This window comes from Myotis myotis, unplaced genomic scaffold (genome assembly GCF_014108235.1).
Source record: "Myotis myotis isolate mMyoMyo1 unplaced genomic scaffold, mMyoMyo1.p scaffold_m19_p_33, whole genome shotgun sequence".
NCBI lineage: Eukaryota > Metazoa > Chordata > Mammalia > Chiroptera > Vespertilionidae > Myotis > Myotis myotis.
In genome coordinates, this window is record NW_023416339.1 from 1,815,127 (window position 1) to 1,836,988 (window position 21,862).

Below are 21,862 nucleotides of genomic sequence, written 5' to 3' on the forward strand. Positions count from 1 at the left end.
CCGCGCACCACACACACAAACACACACACACACACACACACACACACACACACACACACTGCAGAGTCTTTTGCAACTTTTATTATTGCGGTTGGAGAAGGTTCTGATCTGTCCCCTGTGAATGTATGAGCGGCCAGAGACAGGTATTCGCATTGGCCATGGCACCCACAGCTGCCCAGTCCCCTGGTCTAGCAGAATATCTTGAGTTCCGTCTTGGTGCAACCGTCTTCGCAGCACTTCTTGAGGATGCTACCCCTGTCTATGTCGTCTCCCTCTTGTCCTTCTCCCTCTTCTCCTTCTCGGGTGACCCGCAGAGAACCATAGGAATCCTGGGCGGGCTTGGTCAGGACCCGCCAGTCACTGGAGCCTGCTGCCTCTCCCAGCTGGCTGTGTGCATAGGGCTCAGTGTGTGGGAAGGCATCCCCTGCAAAAGATGAGAAGAGTTCATGCTTGGGGCTCAGCTTCTGTCACACTCAGAGTCCTGGCTCCTGCTTGGTCCAGCTGCTGTTCTGTTCTTGAGACATTGTCTCCTGGTTAAAGGTTTTGATTCCACTCAGGTTTAGGTTTCAGCTTTGATGGGTCTAATATTCAACCTCACTGAGCTTGACCTTCCTGTCATTTATTTTCCCTTACTCTTTATTTATGGAGGACCTGGGGTTTAAGAACATGGGTTTTGCCGAACCCGGTTTGGCTCAGTGGATAGAGCGTCGGCCTGCAGACTCAAGGGTCCCAGTTTGGTTCCGGTCAGGGGCGTGTGCCTGGTTGCGGGCACATCCCCAGTGGGAGATGTGCAGGGGGCGGCTGATCAATGTTTCTCTCTCATTGATGTTTCTAACTTTCTATCTCTCTCCCTTCCTCTCTGTAAAAAAAAAATCAATAAAATATATTTAAAAAAAAAAAAAAAGAACATGGGTTTGGGAGTCAGACTGATTAAGCTTCAAACCAGTGTCTCAAAGTTATAATCCTGAGCAAGTGAATTTACTTCTTTGATTCTTAGTGTCCTTTTCTCCCAAGTGAGGAACATGATAACTCCTAGGAATTTAGGGTTTCATGGAGAGTGTATATATACCCATTAAAAAACACACAACACTTAGAACTGTGTCTGGCACATGATAAGCACTCAAAATAGTCCTGAGCATTCATGGAGGACTGACTGTGTGCCAGGCATTGTTTTAAGGCAGTGGTTCTCCCTTCAATACAGTTCCTCATGTTGTGACCCAACCATAAAATTATTTTCTTTTTTTAAAAAATATATATTTCTTTATTGATTTCAGAGAGGAAGGGAGAGGGAGAGAGAGACAGAAACATCAGTGATGAGAGAGAACCATTGATTGGCTGCCTCCTGCACTCCCTGCACTGGGGATCAAGCCCACAACCCAGGCATGTGCCCTTGGCCAGAATCGAACCCGGGACCCTCCAATCTGCAGGCTGACGCTCTATCCACTGAGCCAAGCCGGCCAGGGCTTTATTTTTATTTTTTTTTTTTTACACTAAACAACCTACAGGGCTGTTTTCTCTAAAAATGACTTTGAGTCTGCTCTGTTCAGTACCTCCCTGGGACACAAAAGGTATTCAACAGCACTTACTTGTTTACTTTTAAAAATCTCCCTCAGTGATATTAAGTATATTTTTGCTTTCCTGCCATATATATATATATATATATATATATATATATAATTGATTTTAGAGAGGAAAGGATAGAAACATAAATGATGAGAATCATTGATCGACAGTCTCCTGAATGCCCCCCACTGGGTATCGAGTCCCCAACCTGGGTGTGTGTCCAGACCTCTTGGTGATAGGTTAACGCTGAGGCAACTTTCCTGCTTTTTAAAATTATTACTTTGATTTGAAATATTTTGGTGGTAGAATGAGGGACTAAGAAAGATCCTATCAATCACATGGCTAGGTCCAATTTTTCTACAATATTACACGAAAGAGGTGGACTTCAGACTTCTAAATGAGTCTCCGCGAAAAAGTCCCCATTTTACCAAGCTTAAGCCATCTTGGGCTCTGAAAAGCCGTAAAACCTCTCAACTGCACATGCGTGTTCCCATAAAATTATTTTCATTGCTACTTCATAAGTGTAATTTTGCTACGGTATGAATCGTAATGTAAATATCTGATATGCAGGATGTATTTTGAACAACCCCTGTGAAATGGTCTTTTCACCCCCAAAGGGGTCGTGCGACCCACTGGTTGAGAGCCACTGTTTTAAGGGCTTTCATGGATAAACTGCTTTATTCCTGTCAATGACAACGCCATGAGGTGGGTACTGTTATTATGCCCTCATTTCCCAGGGAACACCACTGAGGCCAATTTGGTGGAGTAACTGCACAAGAACACACAGCTACCGAACTGTAGAGCGGCTGTTTGAGCCGAGAGGGCATGCCTTCTAGGTCCACACTTACATCATCATCATCATCATCATGACCAACATCTATTTTTCTGCCAGGTCCCTGCCCTTCAGGAACCTGGACCCCTACCCCCGACTGAGCCCAAACTGGGCCTCCTGCCTTCCTTGGACTGTGTCCTTACCTGTTATGACTCAATTTTGCCACCGAGCAAACTTGTGAGATGCAGGGTCTGCCTTCCATTTGCAGATAAAAAGGATCAGAGAGGAAAAGCAACCTGCTGGGAGCGTCACTCACTAGGTGGCAAAATCTAGCCTTGGACACCCCACACCCCTCACACCCCCTTCTCCAAGGGGTTGGAAAGTACTTCAGTGTCGGCTTCCGAATGGTGTCCCCCGGGAGTCCTGTAAGCAGCGGCCTTGCTCAGCGCAAGGCTGGGCACATAGCAGGTGCCCCAGAAATAGCATTCTGTCCTTGGACCCTGAGCCAGGGGAGATGGCTCCACCCTCCAGTTTTGGCCAAGTGGTTCAACTTTGAGGATGCAAGTTGTGAGCAGGGACTTCCCTGCCCTGGCCCCTGGTCTCATCTTTGTCCCTGTCTCTAGGCCCATCCCATGTCCCGTATCCCCCTTTCCTCCCTTCCACTACCTCGCGCCTCACCCATAGCTTCCTGGGCCAGGTTGTCCGACCACTTCTCGTAGGCTTTTTCGCAGTTTTGGAATATTGCCCGGGCCAAGTCCAGGCCGCAAAGCTTCACTTCTTCGGATTCTTCCTGGGCTTCGGCTTCCAGCCACAGCCCCCCGACCAGCACCCACAAGGCCAGCAACAGCAGCAGTGGGTGCTTGGCCATGCTGGACGGGGAGACCTGGGACGCCAGAGTGGGCACAGCAAGGCAGGTTCCCAGTGGTCAGTGCCTCTGCTGCTTCCTGGCCCCCATTTATACACCCAGCCCCGCCCACCCCACCTACACACACACACACACACACACACATCTGTTGTGGAGGAACAAGTGACCTCCTTTATCTCTTCCAGCTGAGGCGAGGCGACCATGGCCAGCACACCCCGACCTTTCCTGTTTCCCGGACTAAGTAAGCGATAACCTTTCTCCGGGAATGGGGTGACACAGTTTGGCTCATTGTCATCTTCAACAGAGAGAAGCAAGAAGGCCGCCCTCCAGTCAGCAGAGACCAGGAACCTAGACCTTCACTAGACCAGGAGACAGGGGGCATCGGAGAGGGTTAACTTGAAACACAGGCAGATAGGGCCGGGGTCCCATGGAAAACAAAGGCAGGTGGAACATAGGAAAGGGCAGACACGGACGTTTGAGCTGGCCTCATCACAGAACCCAACCAAGCAGAAATAATAAAATGTTTCTAAACTCAAAGCGGGAGGCATGGGAAAACAAGGGGGGGCCTGCAGCAACAAGACATAGGAACACATAGAAACAGGGACGTTCAGGTCCCTTGCTGGGCAAGAACCACTGAGGGAATTAATCAGGGGACAACACAGGTAGATATCGAAGCAGGTTTGGAGCTCGTTGTTCTGGGTCATGAGACAAGACCCTGGGAAAAACCCTCGGTTTCACGGTTCCAGTTATCAGCTTTGGGGGCTCGTCCAGGATCCAAGCTCTCTACATCACCGGTTAGCCTACAGACCCTATCGCTTCTTTTGATCTTTGCTTGGTAATTTTGGAGGCATTGCCGGGTGCCCACCAGCCACTTAATCACGCAGCCCTCTCTAGAGGGCATTTTTCTCTTTCACTTTCTAAATGTGCTTTCCAGCCTTTGGGCCTTTTAAAAGTGGGCATGGGTCAGAACTGGTTGTCGGGCTGAGTTAGAAAGCTATAGGCTTCCTTCCAGTTGCAGGACGAAGTCTGACCAATGACTAAATGAGGGCAAGGGTTCCTACCCAGGCTCCGAAGATCAAAGAGGCATATTGCTCCCTCTGGTTCGAGAATTTCCAATGTCCTTATGTGAGTAAGGACCTCGCAGAGGTGTCTGGGGTTGAACCCTAAGACGTGCAGGGGCCTCACAGAAACTCCAGAATACAACTGTAATGAAACTCTGACCCGTCCAGGGAGGACACATAGGAGCTGGTCACAGTGCTCCGGGTCCTCACGGCGGTTTTAGTCAGCCGGGGGGAGAAACGGAGGCACATAAAAGGAGGGGCATGACCAGAGGTTTAACTGCCCCTGGGAGTTCCCTCCACAAACAGCACTCTCAGGCCCACTACGTACAGCCCAACCCTGGCCTGTTCTCTTGTGAGGATTTCTATTGCTGGAGATCCGCTCCAACTTTCCTGCCTTCTCCCTCCTCCCGCCCGAGATTGGGGGTAGAGGGACGCTAAGTTCTTCGGATCCTGGCCCAGGCTGGCTGATCTGCCGTTCTTGGTGACCCCTACCTCGGATGGACCCAGCCATGCGTGAGCAGAGGATCCCCTCCTCCCCTCAATGCCTCCTTGCACCCGGCACCCACACACCTGATTTCTTCCAGCTCCTTGCAGTGGCCTTGTGGGGGTCAGAGGGTCTTCAAGAGAATGTTAGGGGAGCCAAGGAGGGAATGCCCTTGCCTGCGGGGCACAGCTCACGTATCCTGGTGTTCACACCACATCATGTGCTGGTGAGCATTTGAAGCTGGATGGGGAGGTAGGTCAGGGCATTTTCCATACGTTAGGGCAGTAGAGCACCAGACAGAATAGAGGAGGACTGATTAGTTCAGATTTTTCAACAGTGCTCGAGGCCCTTCCGCAGGTGATAGCGTGCTCCCCTGTAGTTCCTAGGACCTTTGATCAAAGAGGCAAATTGCTCCCTCTGGTTTGAGAATCTCCAATGTCCTTATGTGAGCAAATACCTGGTCAAAAACTCTGGTCTGGCCATCTTCAAAAGCACACGTTTCTGGGAAAAACTTAGCCACGTGTGCAGATCAAATGAACTCATTGCAGCTTTGGTTGCTAGATCGCCTGCTTTTACCTTTGTTGCAAAGAGTCTGTAAAGTGGATTCGGAGCTGCTTTTGTGTCTTTTGCTTTGTTAAGAATAAAATATGTTCATAAGGGTCAATCTAAGGAAAGCTGGTTGTATGCTTTCCTTGGTTATTGAGGATTGAGGCTTCTAAGACTTATTAATTGGAAATTATATGATTTTGGTAATAAAAGGCATGCTGCATAGAGATGCATTTTGAAAGCTAGTTATTTCTAAAAATTGTAAAGACATTTATAAAAATTATAAAAGGTTTATACGGAAAAATGTTAAAAGGGAATTAAAACAAAGCCGAACCCTGTGGGCAGTTTGCAGCCAGCTTGTAACTAACAAACCATTATCCTCCCCAGCCAAAGACACAAAGCAAATAGTTAAAAAAAGAAAAAGAAAAAACCTCCCTACAGAAAGGGGTGGGGAGGGAGAGGAAAGGTTAAAAAAAGGGGGGGGGGCATTTTACTCCCTAGGCAGTTTCAAGGCTTGGCAAGATAAAGTTGTCAGATGCTTCTCATGATTTCTGAAAAGACTACAACAATATAACAGAGAATCTTAAGTACTGATCTGTACCAGAATATTCAACAGAGCAGTTTTAAGACCTACAGACAGGAGGGTGTGTGATGCCTTGGACCCCACCCAGCCTGCTCTTTCGATTGGCTGGGGGCCCGCCTATGCTTCCTGAGCCAGATGTATAGGTTACATAAAAACACCAATGATGACAGATTGGCTGCCTCCTGCACGCCCGCTCCTGTGGATTGAGCCTGCAACCCAGGAATGTGCCCTTGACCGGAATTGAACCTAGGACCCTTCAGTCCGTCCCCAGGCTGACACTCTACCCACTGAGCCAAACCAGCCAGGGCCAATTACTGTTCTTAGTGTATTCATGCAAACACTCAGGCCAAGTTAAAACTAGACTTAATGCAATAAATGAATTGGTCTTTAATAAGAGTAAGGGTGATTCTAGGGAGAAAAACTATATTTCAACAGATTCTATAATACACACTTGTGAGTTGATTCCAATTAATTGTTTTGAACCTATGAATTGAACTGAATCCTAACTTTGTCTAGTTTTCTTGGATGTTTATCTACAACTCTCCAGACTATTACTTACTTTTCTCCCATCCTTGGCTTGGAATCATTGAACACTTTTCCTTTCATTGGATCTCTTGTCACAATTCTTATTGTTCAGTTTGTCTCCACCAGGTTGCAAGCCCTACTCACATACAGGGAATACCACCTCTAAAGACCATCGCCACCTCCTTCCGTGCCCAGCCTCATTGTCCCTCTGACAGAGAACAAGGATTTCGTGGCTCTGAAGAAAAACGTCACCCCCTTGGCAAGAAATATTCAAAGTGATGAATACCAAGAACCTACAACCAAGATTACTTTATCCAGCAAAGCTATCACTCAGAATTGAAGGTCAGATAAAGAGCTTCACAGATAAGGAAAAGCTAAAGGAGTTCATGACCACCAAACCAGTATTATATGAAATGCTGAAAGGTATCCTTTAAGAAGAGGAAGAAGAAGAAAAAGGTAAAGATACAAATTATGAACAACAAATATGCATCTATCAACAAGTGAATCTAAGAATCAAGGGAATAAATAATCTGATGAACAGAATGAACTGTTGACTGTAATAGAATCAGAGACATAGAAAGGGAATGGACTGACTATTCTTGGGGGGGAAAGGGGTGTGGGAGATGCGGGAAGAGACTGGACAAAAATCATGCACCTATGAATGAGGACAGTGGGTGGGGAGTGAGGGCGGAGGATGGGGTGGGAACTGGAATGAGGGGAGTTATGGGGGGGAAAAAAAGAGGAACAAATGTAATAATCTGAACAATAAAGATTTAATAAAAATAAATAAAAAAAAGAAAAGAAAAACGTCACCCCCTTTAATGTGGGATTTGTTTAGTCCCCTTCCAGTCTGTTAAAAAGAAAATTGGGTCTTTTGTATATAATCTTTTGGTCAAATAAGTTTGACAACCTTCCCAGGGTGTGAATTTTAGGAATTAGACTTGTGGGAATCAGAGGAAGCCTTAGTCCTTACCAGATTTACGGGAGAGCCCAGAAGGAAGTGCCCTGCTCCGGAGGCACGGCATGCTTCTGATCCCTACACCGCTCCATATGCAGGAGGGCACGTAGACCCTGGAGCTGAGGGCTTTTTACTTTGTGCAAAAAAACAAGCAGAGCCGCGGACTGGAAGAGGAGGGCCAAAAGAAAGAGACCAAAACAAGCCTCCAGCACGACGTGCAGTGCCCTCCGTGTTCCCAGGTAGGTCATGTGCCAGACCCCTGCGTTATCAAGGAGATCACCTCACCAATGGACATAAAATCCCAGTCTGAACTAAAGTAGGGTTCCACCCTTCCCATATGAGTCCCCCATTACTGACAGACTGGGGAGACCAGGATAAAGAAGATAGACCTTACGATAGCGAGGGCACACATAGGAATAAGACTGGAGCTGATTGTACTGTTCCTGGAGCTCAGGGTGGTGGCCCCCCAGAGTTCTGGGTACTGGCCAAACTCTCCCAGCCCTCGGCCTACAGTCACTTCCTTTTAAACTCCCCTAGGAAACTTGATGGGTACTTCAAAAACATTAGAACCATCTCCCACACTTGCAATCAGGGACTCAGGTTAGTACAGGCTTCCCCAAATCTGGAGCAGGATGGGTTCCTGGTAGGCCAGGCTGTTAAAGTGCGCACAGACCAGGAGGTCAGTTCTGTTAGGGGACGCACACTACCAGGTTTTCTCACCCTAGATCTCGCCTTTAAGTACAACTAAGTCTGGCAGGTCCTCTTTTGTGGTCACACACAAAGAGGCACTCATAAGCGTTCAGGGCATGGGCCCCCTAGATCTCGCTGGTAAGTGCGATGATGTCTAGCAGATCCTCTTTTGTGACTGCACACAAAGAGGCACTCACCTCACACCCCTTACCTAGGAGGAGGATGCCCCAAACAGAGAAGGGAAGATCACAGAGGATGTTGGCTATCCTTTTGTGTGTTTTCTTGCAGATGAGAAGGGCTTCAGCCACATCTTGTGCAGATAGCCCTTCGGGCTATATTCTTAAACACTGGGATGCATTTGATCCTCAGACCCTTAGGAAAAAATGCCTAATTTTCTTTTGTACCCAGGCCTGGCCTCAATATCAACAGGCAGATAGGGAGTCATGGCCCCCAGAGGAAAGTATTAACGACAATACCATCTTGCAATTAAATCTTTTCTATATGGCCGAAACCAGTTTGGCTCAGTGGATAGAGCGTAGGCCTGCGGACTGAAAGGTCCCAGGTTCGATTCCGGTCAAGGGCATGTACCTGGGTTGCGGGCACATCCCCAGTGGGAGATGTGCAGGAGGCAGCTCATCGATGTTTCTCTCTCATCGATGTTTCTAACTCTCTATCTCTCTCCCTTCCTCTCTGTAAAAAATCAATAAAATATATTAAAAAAAAATCTTTTCTATATGAAGGAAGGGAAGTATGGAGTGCGGCTGCAGTGTTTTGGACAGGTTCTAGCCTCAGACTAATGAGAGGGCAAAGTCCTCTTGTGGCCACGTGCAAGTCCCAGCTAGAGGGCAGAGCCTTCCCAGCACAATGATAGCCAACAGCTGTAGCTGTAAGCTTGAGCCAGTGGTCTGAACACATCACCCCACGTGCCTGTGTGATAGAGTTCAGGTGCATGTAGTTGAGTAGGGTTGAGAATGCTGTAAACATCTTGATCACGCCCCTACTAGCCTTGTGGCATCTGCTATAAAATAAAGACACAACTTGTGGGCGCTGGCGCTGTCTCCTCATTAGGGATGCAGAGACCCAGCTTTCGTTCTCTTGTCTCTTTTCTTAATCCTTTCATCACCGCCACTCAGGATCACCCCTGGCTGTGCTGGCACGGCACAGGGAAGTAGTTTAAGCTGTCATGTATCCAGGCTTTCTTTACTTTAAGAAACAATAAAAAATTATGTCAGAAGTGCAAAATGGAACCCTAGCTCTTGACAGCCTTGACCCAAAACAATACCAGAGAGTCAAAAAACCCTAAGAAGGTGATGGGGCCTAGTGGCCCACAGAATACACCTAAGCCATCTTGTCCTCCTTATAATGCAAGACCCCTGGAAGGACAAGTCACCCCAAGACCCAAGGGGACTCAGCCACCCAGGCCCCGATACCATCTGCCCTCTCCAGGCAATGGCAGGGAGATAGTTTTGATCCACCCTGGTTCAGGTATCATTTCCATACTGGACTTAAAACAAATTAAAGAAATAATCCCATCCCTAAGAAGCTGGTTGGCCCCTCTTCTCAGCTCTTTGTTTAGCTATTTTTATTGCTTATCTTTGGCCGTTGCTTATTATACCTCCTAATACATTTTGTTCCTTCTCACATAGAGGCTATAAAACACCAAATGCAGCCCCAGATGGAGATGACTGCCTTTTACCATGTGGACCCCTAGACCGGCCTCCTCCAATGGGATCTGAAAACTGCTCCCCCACAAAGCCCACTGTCAGCAGGAAGTAGCCAGAGCGGTCATCGCTCCTGCTCCCAACAGCAATTGGGGTCTTCATTATCGGAGGAAGGACAGAGAGCATTAACTTGAAATGCAGGCAGATAGGGCAGGGGTCCGGTGGGAAACAAAGGCAGGTGGAACATAGGCAGGGGCGGACACGGCAGTTTGAGCCAGCCTGATCAGAACCAACCAAGCAGAAATAAGGAAATGTTTCTCAACTAAAATGCATAGAAACAGAGAAAGTTCAGCATAGGAACAGAGAAAGAACACACAGAAACAGGGAAAGTTCAGGTCTGTTGCTGGTCAAAAATAATTGAGGGAATTAATCAGGTGACAACACAGATATAGAAGCAGCTTTGCAGCAAATATATACCCTGGACGACAAAGGCTGTAGGGGCAGCCCATTATTGGCCCCCCCTCCCCGTGTGGAGGGTCTGAATCTGCTTGTAATAAAGTTTTCACACTTTTGCTTAAATCATCTGGTCCGTGGGGCTCATTCTCCTGCATATTGAGACAGGACCCTGGGAAAAACCCTCAGCTCACCATTCTGGTTATTACAGCCACACCCCTCCCCTCAGACGGCTGGGGCACTGGCCCTCCTCTATAATAACAACAACAAGGACAGTGAGCCCTTACACAGCTTGGGCTTGGGACTAAGCACTGCTCCAAAGATTCTATATTATATGTAATACCCTTTGTAATACTTTAAGCAAGAAAAAAAAAGAAAAAAAAAGAGTTTATATTTGTGTGATCTGTTTCATTCTCCTGACGACCTAGGATAATGGTCCAAATAAGAACAAGCCTCAGAACCTCCTGAAGGGCTTGTTAAGACCCAGATTGCTGGGCCCACATGCAGAGTGTCTCAGAATCTACACGTGCAACAGACGTCCAGGCCATGCCAATGCTGCTGGTCCAGAAACCACTTTGAGAGCCACTGGCCTAAAGCAGGACTAAGATCATCCATCCGCACATGCACATGAGGAAACCAAGGCACAGAGTGCTGACATAAGATGCCCCAAATCATCTCGTAAGTGGGGGTGGGGTGGAAATGGAAACAGAGCCATTTGGTTCCAGAATCCATGCTCCCCAAGGGAATATTTTAAAAGATTAAAAAAATATACATGCGGGTAGAGTTTCAGTTTTGCACGATGAAAACAGTTCTGGAGAAGGATGGTGGTGATGGTTGCACAATAATGTGAATAATGTTAATGACACTGAACTGAGCACAGAAAAATGGTTGAGATGGTAAAATTGATATTCTATGTATATTTTTCACAATTAAAAACAGTGAACAATAGTAATTAAAATGTTAATTAATGCCATATACGCAGAGGAGCTGTGATGTGCTGGGAAATGTTTAACAATGGACTCTCCAGAAAAAGATTATTTGTAGCAGTTGTCTGTTTCTGGCCAATTTCAAGCTACCAATGTGATGTCACTGTGATGCACCCCAATTCCTGGAAAGTGGAAATCCGTCCTCACAAATCAGTGCAGCTGGCCCCAGGATACCACTGACAGACACAGCTCAGACATGTGCAGGTTAAACAATGTCATCGTCACTCAGATCAGGAAATAGGATGTGCCAGCATCACAGATGTCCACCTCCTCACCCCACATCCTCCTTGATCACAATCCCTTGCTTCCCTCAGAGCTCACCGCCATCCTGACTTTAGCTATCATCATTTCTCTGTTTTTCATTACAGTTTTAACACCAACAGTTGCCTCTCTGAAAGATAGTCGAGTCTGTCTCTCTCCTTTCCATTTTCTCTTCTTTTTGCACTTGAGCAAATTTAACTTTTCATTGCACATACAGAAAAGTGCACATATTGTAAGTGGACACTTGGAAGAATTTTCACAAATGGAACACATTTCTGTAAGCACCACTCAAGTCCAGAAACGAAACACTCTCAGGCTCCACCCAGAACAGGGCGATGCGGGGAGGAGTATGGAGGAATTGGAGGACCTATGTTAAAACGGTCATAAAACACCAACCATAGCCGGGCTGGCATGTCTCAGTGATTGAGCATCTACCTATGAAGTGGGAGGTCATGGTTCGATTGCCAGTCAGGGCACATGCCCAGGTGGCTCACTCAATCCCGAGGGTGGGGCTTGCAGGAGGCAGCCAATCAATGATTCTCTCTCATCATTGATGTTTCTATCTCTCTCTCCCTTCCTCTCTGAAATCAATAAAAAAACACAAAAAAAATTGATAAATACTTTGATTGAGATACTTTGAAGCCCTGCAAAGGTCCTGTTTCCCATTAAAAGTCACCCATTGCTTTTCTGTTCATTGGTGGATGGAAATTATTACTGTGATGTTTGTTTCCTAGTAATTTTCCTTTATTCATTTCTTCTATATTTACTATTATTTATTACTATTATTTATTACTGGGTGCTGGGTATACTCATTGCTGCTGGGGATGGGGGCATGGCTTCTAAGCCATCTCAGCTGATAGCATTTTTTAAAAAATCCTCACCCTAGGATATGTTAATGATTTTAGAGAGAGGAAGGAAGAGAGAGAGAAACATGGATGTGAGAAACTATTGATTGGTTGCCTCCTGTATGTGACCCAACCGGGAATCAAACCCACAACCTTTTGGTGAACGGGACGACGCTCCAACCAACCAAGCCACCTGACCAGGGCACTTAGTTTTTTTACATATTGAGGTAAAATTCATATAAAATAAAATGAACCATTTTAAACATTACATATGCATTGCTGGTGCACACATTCAGAACAGAAGTATGCAAAACAGCCAAAAGCAGAAACAAACCAAATGTCCATCACCAGATGAAACAAATGTGGTCCATCCTGTTAGGTGTCTTGGGCCGGTGATGCGGGCTGTGAAAGAATTAACAAATACGAGAAGAGATAGATGATAGATAGATAGATAGATAGATAGGTAGATAGATAGATGAGATACTGGTAAAGAGACAGAGAGAGAGAAAGAGAGAGACTTTATTTTACTTTACCTGAAGGGAAAGGGCCAATGCATTGCTGATCAATACAAAAGGCAAAAAACAAAATTTTCTCCAGCCTTTAAAGCCTTCCTGCTATTGCTAGGTGACAAGGAAGGGAGGGGTATTTTTAGGCTGGACTTGAGCAGACATCAGTGGAACTGTCCTTGAAAAGTGTGTTAGTTCTTCAGGAGACAATCCAGGCAGATGTCTTAAAGAGGTGTCTTATCAGTATTTTTCCAAAGCCTGTAAAACATTCTTAAAGAAAAAGTTATGAAGAGTTCAAAAGAGGCTTGTTTGAAGAGGAGCAGGGAAGGGAACTTTCTACTAATTATGCCGGGGTTGTAAACCAGCAGGGAGGAGGTATTGGAAGAATGTAGCCTTGACAGTAACTTATTTTGTTTTGAGTTTGAACAGAGGGGCTGTTTCAACCAGAGGAGCTAACCATCTTGGGTTTTAATTACCAGGTGCTTCTCATAAATTGTGGAAGGCTACAGCAAAGAAAAAGAAAGGCCTTTTTTTCCCATGTGAACACATCCATACAATGGACTACTACTCAGCCATAAAAAGGAAAGAAGTTCTGATACATGCTACTATAAGGATGCATCTCAAAAAACATGATGCTGAGTGAGAGAAGCCAGACACAAAAGGTCACATATTGTATGCTTGCATTGAAAGAAATGTCCAGAATAGGCAAATCCACAAAGGCAGAAAGACCAGTGGTTGCCAAGTTTGGGAGGAGGGAGGAATTGCCACTGAGTATTCCTTTTGATGAAAGTGTTTTGGAACTAAACAGAGGTGATGGTTGTATAGCATTGTGAATTGTGAATTTTAACATGGTTAACTTTAGTTATATGAATCTCTCCTCAATATTTAAAAACCAATGATGATGATGGGCAGAGTTGGGTTTGAATCCCATCTCTATTTCCTGCTGTGTGACCTTGGGCAACTCAACCTCTTGTGCCTTGGTTTGCCTCCTTATAAAACAGGGAGGAGTCAATGAGTATGTCAAATTTGTAAAACAGTCCGTGGCATGCAGTAAGTGCTGGTTAAATTTCATTTGTACTTGACACATGCCCTATGCATTTGAACTATATTCCTTTGTCCTTTTCTTCATGACAAACTCCTGGCCTTGATTTCCCCCTGTGGATGTCTCTGGCCAAGGGCATGGCTTCAGAAGGCAGGAGTCATATCTGATTGTACTGTTGGAAAGGTCTGATGAATAATACACTCTGCTCTCTGCCTCTTCTCCCAGCAACTCTCCAGGCATGCACCCTTCCTTTCTTTCCTCCACACCCCCAGTGCCTGGCCCAGCGGCTGGCGAAGAACAGATGTGCCAGGAAATTTTGCTGCCTGGCTGTCTAACTTTGGCCCAGAACCAGGAACCTGTTTTGTGCCTCGCACAGCTAGGTTTGAATCCTGATTCCTGTGTGACCTTGAGCAAGATGCTGCACCTAGCATGGCTGGCGTGGCTCAGTGGTTGAGCATTGACCTATGGACTGGGAGGTCATGGTTTGATTCCTGGTCAGGCACATGCCCTTGTTGCAGGCTCAGTCCCCAATGTCGGGTGTGCAGGAGGCAGCCAATATGATTCTCATCACTGATGTTTCTATCTCTCTCTTCCCCTCTCCCTTCCTCTCTGACATCAAATTATATATATATATATCTGTACCTCTCTGAGTTCATTGGATAGGGGAGATAATAAGCATATGTACTTCATGGGGTGGTGTTGGGGGACTTTGGTGAGATTATGTAAAGTGCTTAGCACCCTGCCTAGCACACAGTAAGTGCAGTTGGTTGGATGCTGACCTGCAGAGGATAGGCCCATGTCCTAACCCCCCAGGACCTACGAATGTGATCTTATTTGAACAAAGAGTAAAGAGGAGGCCCATTGGCTGGAGTGGAGTGAGTGAGGGGGAGAGTGGGGGAGGTGAGTGCAGGAAGGTGACAAGCAGATTGTGCAGGTCCTGGTGGGCCGCAAGGAGGACTGGGTTTTATCCTGAGTGAGGTAGGAGCCCTGAAAGGCTGTGAGCAGAGGAGGAAGATGCCCTGTATCTGATGTTCACAAGTGTCCTCTGGGGCAGCGGTCGCCAACCAGTGGTCCGTGGTCCGTGGACCACTGGTGGTCCGTGAGGTCCAAAAGGTTGGCGACCGCTGCTCTGGAAGCTATGCAGAGAAGAGACTGCAGGGTTGAGGGTGGAAACCACAGCTCAGGGAGAAAGTGACTGCACCTCTAAGCCAGCAATGATGGGAGCTGGGGCTGGTTGGGTGCTGAGGGAGTGGGGGAAGCCAGATTCTGAATAACACTGAAGGTGGGGTGGGCAAGGCTTGCTCATAGATCAGATGTGGGTGAGAAAGAGGAACTGAGGAAGTTCCCAAGCATTGGATTTCAAAGGCCCAAAACAAGGCCTTCATGAAAACAACAAAAACACACGTGTTGGGGAAGATATGGAGAAACTGGAGTCCTCCTACATTACTGGTGGGAACATCAAAGGTGGCGGCTGCCCTGGCCAGTGTTTTCAGGGGTTAGAGCATTGGCCCAAGCACTAAAGGGTCTCGGGTTTGATTCCCAGTCAAGGGCACGTGGCTGGGTTGCAGGTTCAATCCCCGGCCTCGGATGGGGTGTGTGAGGGAGGCAACCAATCGATATGTCTCTCTCACATCGATGTTTCTCTCTCTCCCCCTCCCTCCCTCCCATCCCGTCTCTCTAAAAAACAATGGAAAAAATATCCGCAGGTGAGGAGTAACAAGAACAAAAAAGTTAGAGAATTGCCATATGGTTCAACAATTCCACTCCTATCCATATACCCAGAGAATGGGGAACAGGGACTCCATAACTGCACACACATGTCCATAGTAGCACTAGTCACAATCACCAAAAGGTGGAAGCACCCCAAATGTCCATCAACACAGGGATGGATGACTAAAATGTGGCCCATCCATACAAGGGAATATGACTCAGCTATAAAGTGAAATTAAGTTGTTTTTTAAAAAAATATTTTTATTAATTTCAGAGAAGAAGGTAGAGGAAGAGAGAGACAGAAACATCAATAATGAGAGAATCATTGATCAGCTGCCTCCTGCACACCCCCTACTGGGGATGGAGCCCACAACCCAGGCATGTGCCCTTGACTGGAATTGAACCCGGGACCCTTCAGTCTGTAAGCTGACGCTCTATCCACTGAACCAAACCAGCTAGGGTAGGAATGAAGTTTTGATATGTGCTACAAGGTGATGAACCCTGAAAAGACTATGCTCAGAGAAAGAAGCCAGACACCGAAGACACATTGTGGACGAGCCCATTGATAATGAAATGTCCAGAACCCGCAAACCCACAGAGACATAAAGCAGACTGGTGGCTGCCAGGACCTGGAGGGGGATGGGGAGGGACTGCTAATGGGAATGGAACTTCCTTTGGGGGTGACGGAAATGTGTGGGAACTACATAGAGATGGTGGTAGCACAACCTTGTGAACGTACCAAAGCCACGGAATTGTTCACATTAAAATGGTACATTTTATGTTCTTTGAATTTCACCTCATTACAAAAAGGGAAGAACTTTCTCTGACTCCCCCAACCTCTACCAATGAAAACTAGGGCCCACTCCTGGAGACAGGTGGTGGTGACGTTTACACAGCAACGTGAATGTACTTAATGCCACTGACCTGTACACTTAAATATGGTTGAGCCTGCCCTGACTTGTTTGGCTCAGTGGAAAGAGTGTCAGCCTGCGGACCCAAAGGTCCCAGGTTCGATTCTGGTCAAGGGCATGTACCTTGGTTACGGGGACATCCCCCGTAGGGGGTGTGCAGGAGGCAGTTGATCGATGTCTCCCTCTCATTGATGTTTCTGACTCTCTATCCCTCTCCCTCCCTCTCTGTAAGAAATCAGTAAAATATATATTTTAAAAAATAGTTGAGCCCTAGCCAGTTGGCTCAGTGGATAGAGCGTTGGACTGCAGACGGAAGGATCCCAGGTTCAATTCCGGGCAAGGGCACATGCTTGGGTTATGGGCTCGATCCCCTATTGGCAGGAGGCAGTCAATAAATGATTCTCTCTCATCATTGATGCTCCCATCTCTCTCTTCCTCTCCCTTCCCCTCTGAAATCAATAAAAACATACTTAAAAAAGTAGTTGAGATGCCCAGACAGCGTGGCTCAGTGGTTGAGCACTGACCTATGAATTAGGAGATCAGGGTTCAATTCCCACTCGGGGCACATGCCCAGGTTGCGGTTGCAGGTTCGATCCCCAGTAGGGAGCCTTCAGGAGGCAGCCAGTAGGTGATTCTCTCTCATCATTGATGTTTCCATCTCTCCCTCTCCCTTCCTCTTTGAAATCAATAGAAATATATATATTTTTTGAAAAAAATGGTAAGTTTTCTATGTGTATTTTACCACCATTAAAAAAACAAAGCCCTGGCCTTGTGAGTCTCAGCTGGCTCATCTCATGCACCAAAAGGTTGCTGGTTGGATTCCTGGTGAGGGCACATACCAGGTTTCAGGCTTGATCCCCAGTTGGGGGAGGGGCTGCAGGAGGCAGCCTATCAGTGTTCTGCTCTCACATTGATTTTTTTTATCTCTCTCTCTTCCTCTTCCTCTCCCTCTAATAATCAATTTTAAAAATCTTTAAAAAACAAAAAAAGCAAAAAGCAGCTCCTTTCCCTCTCTGCGCACTTAGCCAAACCTGAAATGACTGTGAGTTTCCAGGAGCGAGTCATCATGAAGGCAGGTGTGGCCCCTGGGCCCGGAGTGCCCCGACCCGCGGGACAACAACGGGGGAACGAGGAGACACCCTAGGAGAATGAAACAAGCAAGGGACACGAAAGAATGGAGGCAAGACAAGTTCTGATCAAGCCTCAAACTTTATTCTCACAGCGGCAGGATATATACTGTTTTAGGAATGGGGGGTGGGCAAAGGGGTCTATGGGCAGTAACCTATTACTAGAGATTATTAGGCTCCTGATGGCTGTGCTTATCAGTGGAGATGTGTGATTTAGCGGCTGTGTGAGGGTAGTTTATCTTTAACTGCTGGCCAATTTGCAAGACACAGGTGGTTTCTGGTAATTAGGAGTTTCTGGAGGAACCAGAAACTTATAGTTCTTAAGATGGCTTTGTCTAAGCCAATATCTTTAATGGCTCCCAACACCGGAGGACCAGGCTGGCTGTTGGTCTCTCTCACTGCTGCACCCCAGCACCCGGCCCAATGGTCTCTGCATAAGCTCAGAGGCCTTAAGTGGCCACCCAGCACCTAAAACAGCTTATCATCACTCAGCACCTTCTCTGCCAGGCGCCTCCCTCATGGGGCCCTCAGAGCCAGCCCTGGGAGGCAGGTGTCATTCATGATGGCCATTTGATAGAGGAGCAAAGGGGTCTCAGAGAGGGAAAGGGACCGGTTGGGGTCCTGCAGCCAGGAAAGGAGGGGACCTGGATTTATTGAGAGATGGGGAGGACTGGGGGCACGGCTCCTGGAGAATGCGGGGACCTGAGCGGCCACCCCTCCAAAGTCTCAGTGTCCCCAAGCCACCCCACTGTACTCACTACTTCTGGCTCTGCAGGTGCAGCGTGGAGGGTGCTCCCAGGTCCCCAAGAGGCTCCCAGGAGCAGTTCAAGTCGCCTAAGGGCCCAACACCATAGCACCGCAGGGGCCCCGGGCTGCCTGGAAGAGGGCGAGGGTCCCAGGGAGGGGAGGGGTCAATCCCCTGCCTCCTCACTGCCCAGAACCCGACCGCCCCCAAGTTCTGATCATCCTGGAGGATTATGGGGTCCCTTTCGCAATTGAGCGCTGGGCACCTCCACCCAGGCTTTGGGCATAACTCCTCCCCCCTCTACCATCACATCCTGTTACCACTCCAAGAGATCCCACCCCAGCCCTCACCCCCAACCGGGGCTGACTTCCACCCCCTGCCTCGCGCTCCCCACTCCTCTCTGCGCCCTGTCCCTGCCCAGGGAGGAGCAGAGTGGGGTCCGGACCTCTGTCATTCATCCACGAACTTGGCGTTCGCCCTGGAGATTTCGCGCTTTAAGGCTGAGCGCGCGGTAGAGCGCCCCGCGCGAGCTCGGCCCAGAACTCACCCTGGACACTTGTCCGCGGGGACAGCAGCAACAGCAGAGGCAGCAGCCGGCAGGGCGCGCCCCAGGCCCCCCTCATGGCGGCCCCTGCGCCTCCGGGTCCCGCCGGGCCCTACGGCCGCGTTGCTCGCCGAGTCCAGCGCCCCAGCGGCGAGAAGAGCCACCCCTCCCAGCCGCCTCCGCACCTTGCGCTCGGTCCCCGCCCCTTCCCCAAAGCGGGAAGTCCCTGGGGGAGGGGGAGGGGGGAGGCGACTGGGGCGTCTGGGGGAGAGGGCTGAGAGCTCGGCCTAACTCCCCTGAAACTGAGCGCCCCGCCGGACCCCCCGTCCCCCGCCCCGCGCACCGCCAACACACACACACACACACACACACACACACACACACACACACACTGCAGAGTCATCTGCAACTTTTATTATTGCGGTTGGAGAAGGTTCTGATCTGTCCCCCTGTGAATGTATGAGCGGCCAGAGACAGGTATTCGCATTGGCCGTGGCACCCACAGCTGCCCAGTCCCCTGGTCTAGCAGAATATCTTGAGTTCCGTCTTGGTGCAACCATCGTTGCAGCACTTGTTGAGGAGGCTACCCCTGTCTGCATTGTCTCCTTCTTCGGGTGACCCGCAGAGATCCATAGGAATCCTGGGCGGGTTTGGTCAGGACCCGCCAGTCACTGGAGCCTGCTGCCTCTCCCAGCTGGCTGTGTGCATAGGGCTCAGTGTGTGGGAAGGCATCCCCTGCAAAAGATGAGAAGAGTTCATGCTTGGGGCTCAGCTTCTGTCACACTCAGAGTCCTGGCTCCTGCTTGGTCCAGCTGCTGTTCTGTTCTTGAGACATGGTCTCCTGGTTAAAGGTTTTGATTCCACTCAGGTTTAGGTTTCAGCTTAGATAGGTCTAATATGCAACCTCACTGAGCTTGACCTTCCTATCATTTCTTTTCCCTTACTCTTTATTTATGGAGGACCTGGTGGTTAAGAACATGGGTTTGGCAGTCAGACTGATTAAGCTTCAAACCAGTGTCTCAAAGTTATAATCCTGAGAAAGTGAATTTACTTCTTTGATTCTTAATGTCCTTTTCTGCAAAGTGAGGAACATAATAACTCCTAAGAACTTAGCGTTTCATGGAGAGTGTATATATACACATTCAAAAACACACAACACTTAGAACTGTGCCTGGCACGTGATAAGCACTCAAAATAGCCCTGAGCATTCATGGAGGGCTGACTGTGTGCCAGGCATTGTTTTAAGGCAGTGGTTCTCCCTTTAATACAGTTCCTCATGTTGTGGTGACCCCCAACCATAAAATTATTTTTGTTGCTACTTCATAGCTCTAATTTTGCTACTGTTATGAATTGTAATGTCAATATCTGATATGCAGGATGTATTTTCGAAAGAATCCTGTGAAAGGCTCATTCTACCCCCAAAGGGTTCACGACCCACAGGTTGAGAACCGCTGTTTTAAGGGCTTTTGTGGATAAACTGCTTTATTCCTCTCAATGACACCCCCATGAGGTGAGTGCTGTTATTATGCCCTCATTTCCCAGGGAACACCGCTGAGGCCAATTTGGCGGAGTAACTGCACAAGAACACACAGCTACGGAATTGTAGAGCGGCTGTTTGAGCCGAGAGGGCATGTCTTCTAGGTCCACACTTACATCATCACCACCACCACTATCATCATCATCATCATGACCAACATCTACTTTTCTGCCAGGGCCCTGCCCTTCAGGAACCTGGACCCCTACCTCCCGAATGAGCCCAAACTGGCCTCCTGCCTTCCTTGGACTGTGTCCTTACCTGTTATGACTCAATTTTGCCACCGAGCAAACTTGTGAGATGCAGGGACTGCCTTCCATTTGCAGATAAAGAGGATCAGAGAGGAAAAGCAACCTGCTGGGAGCGTCACCCACTAGGTGGCAAAATCTAGCCTTGGACACCCCACACCCCTCACACCCCCTTCTCCAAGGGGTTGGAAAGTACTTCAGTGTCGGCTTCCGAATGGTGCCCCCTGGAGTCCTGTAAGCAGCGGCCTTGCTCAGCGCAGGCTGGGCACATAGCAGGTGCCCCAGAAATAGCATTCTGTCCTTGGACCCTGAGCCAGGGGAGATGGCTCCACCCCCCAGTTTTGGCCAAGTGGTTCAACTTTGAGGATGCAAGTTGTGAGCAGGGACTTCCCTGCCCTGGCCCCTGGTCTCATCTTTGTCCCTGTCTCTAGGCCCATCCCATGTCCCGTATCTCCCTTTCCTGCCTTCCACTACCTCGCGCCTCACCCAATGCTTCCTGGGCCAGGTTGTCCGACCGCCTCTGTTGGACTGTTTCGCAGTTGCTGATGATTGTTTCGGCCAAGTCCAGGCCGCAAAGCTTCACTTCTTCGGATTCTTCCTGGGCTTCGGCTTCCAGCCACAGCCCCCCGACCAGCACCCACACGGCCAGCAGCAGCAGCAGTGGGTGCTTGGCCATGCTGGACGGGGAGACCTGGGACGCCAGAGTGAGCACAGAAAGGCAGGTTCCCAGTGGTCAGTGCCTCTGCTGCTTCCTGGCCTCCTATTTATATATCCAGCCCCGCCCACCCCACCTACACACACACCCAAACATCTGTTGTGGAGGAACAAGTGACCTCCTTTATCTCTTCCAGCTGAGGCGAGGCGACCATGGCCTGCACACCCCGACCTTTCCTGTTTCCCGGACTAAGTAAGCGATAACCTTTCTCCGGGGATGGGGTGACACAATTTGGCTCATTGTCATCTTCAACAGAGAGAAGCAAGAAGGCCGCCCTCCAGTCAGCAGAGACCAGGAACCTAGACCTTCACTAGACCAGGAGACAGGGGGCATCGGAGAGGGTTAACTTGAAACACAGGCAGGTAGGGCTGGGGTCCCATGGAAAACAAAGGCAGGTGGAACATAGGAAAGGGCAGACACGGACGTTTGAGCCGGCCTCATCACAGAAACCAACCAAGCAGAAATAATAAAATGTTTCTAGACTCAAAGTGGGAGGCATGGGAAAACAAGGGGGGGCCTGCAGCAAC

At 48.4% G+C, this 21,862-nt stretch overlaps 1 protein-coding gene and 1 pseudogene across 4 annotated transcripts; both read right to left on the reverse strand.

The window, feature by feature from the left end:
• Positions 1–65: 65 nt before the first annotated feature.
• On the reverse strand, positions 66–18,859 carry LOC118652722 (relaxin-3-like). Of its 4 annotated transcripts, none has more exons than XM_036302815.1 (3): positions 18,308–18,411; positions 3,014–3,218; positions 66–424 (listed from the first exon to the last, which is right to left on the reverse strand). In XM_036302815.1, exons 2-3 carry the CDS (start codon positions 3,201–3,203, stop codon positions 189–191), a joined length of 426 nt encoding a protein of 141 aa, XP_036158708.1. In that variant the 5' UTR covers positions 3,204–3,218; positions 18,308–18,411; the 3' UTR covers positions 66–188. The 4 variants fall into 4 exon arrangements, 1 of the variants encoding a protein (XP_036158708.1); XR_004966687.1 differs by lacking the exon at positions 3,014–3,218 and adding an exon at positions 12,787–13,029 and having other exon boundaries at positions 292–424; positions 18,308–18,430; XR_004966686.1 differs by lacking the exon at positions 3,014–3,218 and adding an exon at positions 18,842–18,859 and having other exon boundaries at positions 313–424; positions 18,308–18,425.
• A 383-nt stretch (positions 18,860–19,242) lies between these two features.
• Positions 19,243–21,798, reverse strand: LOC118652718 (annotated as a pseudogene).
• Between the last annotated feature and the right edge of the window lie 64 nt (positions 21,799–21,862).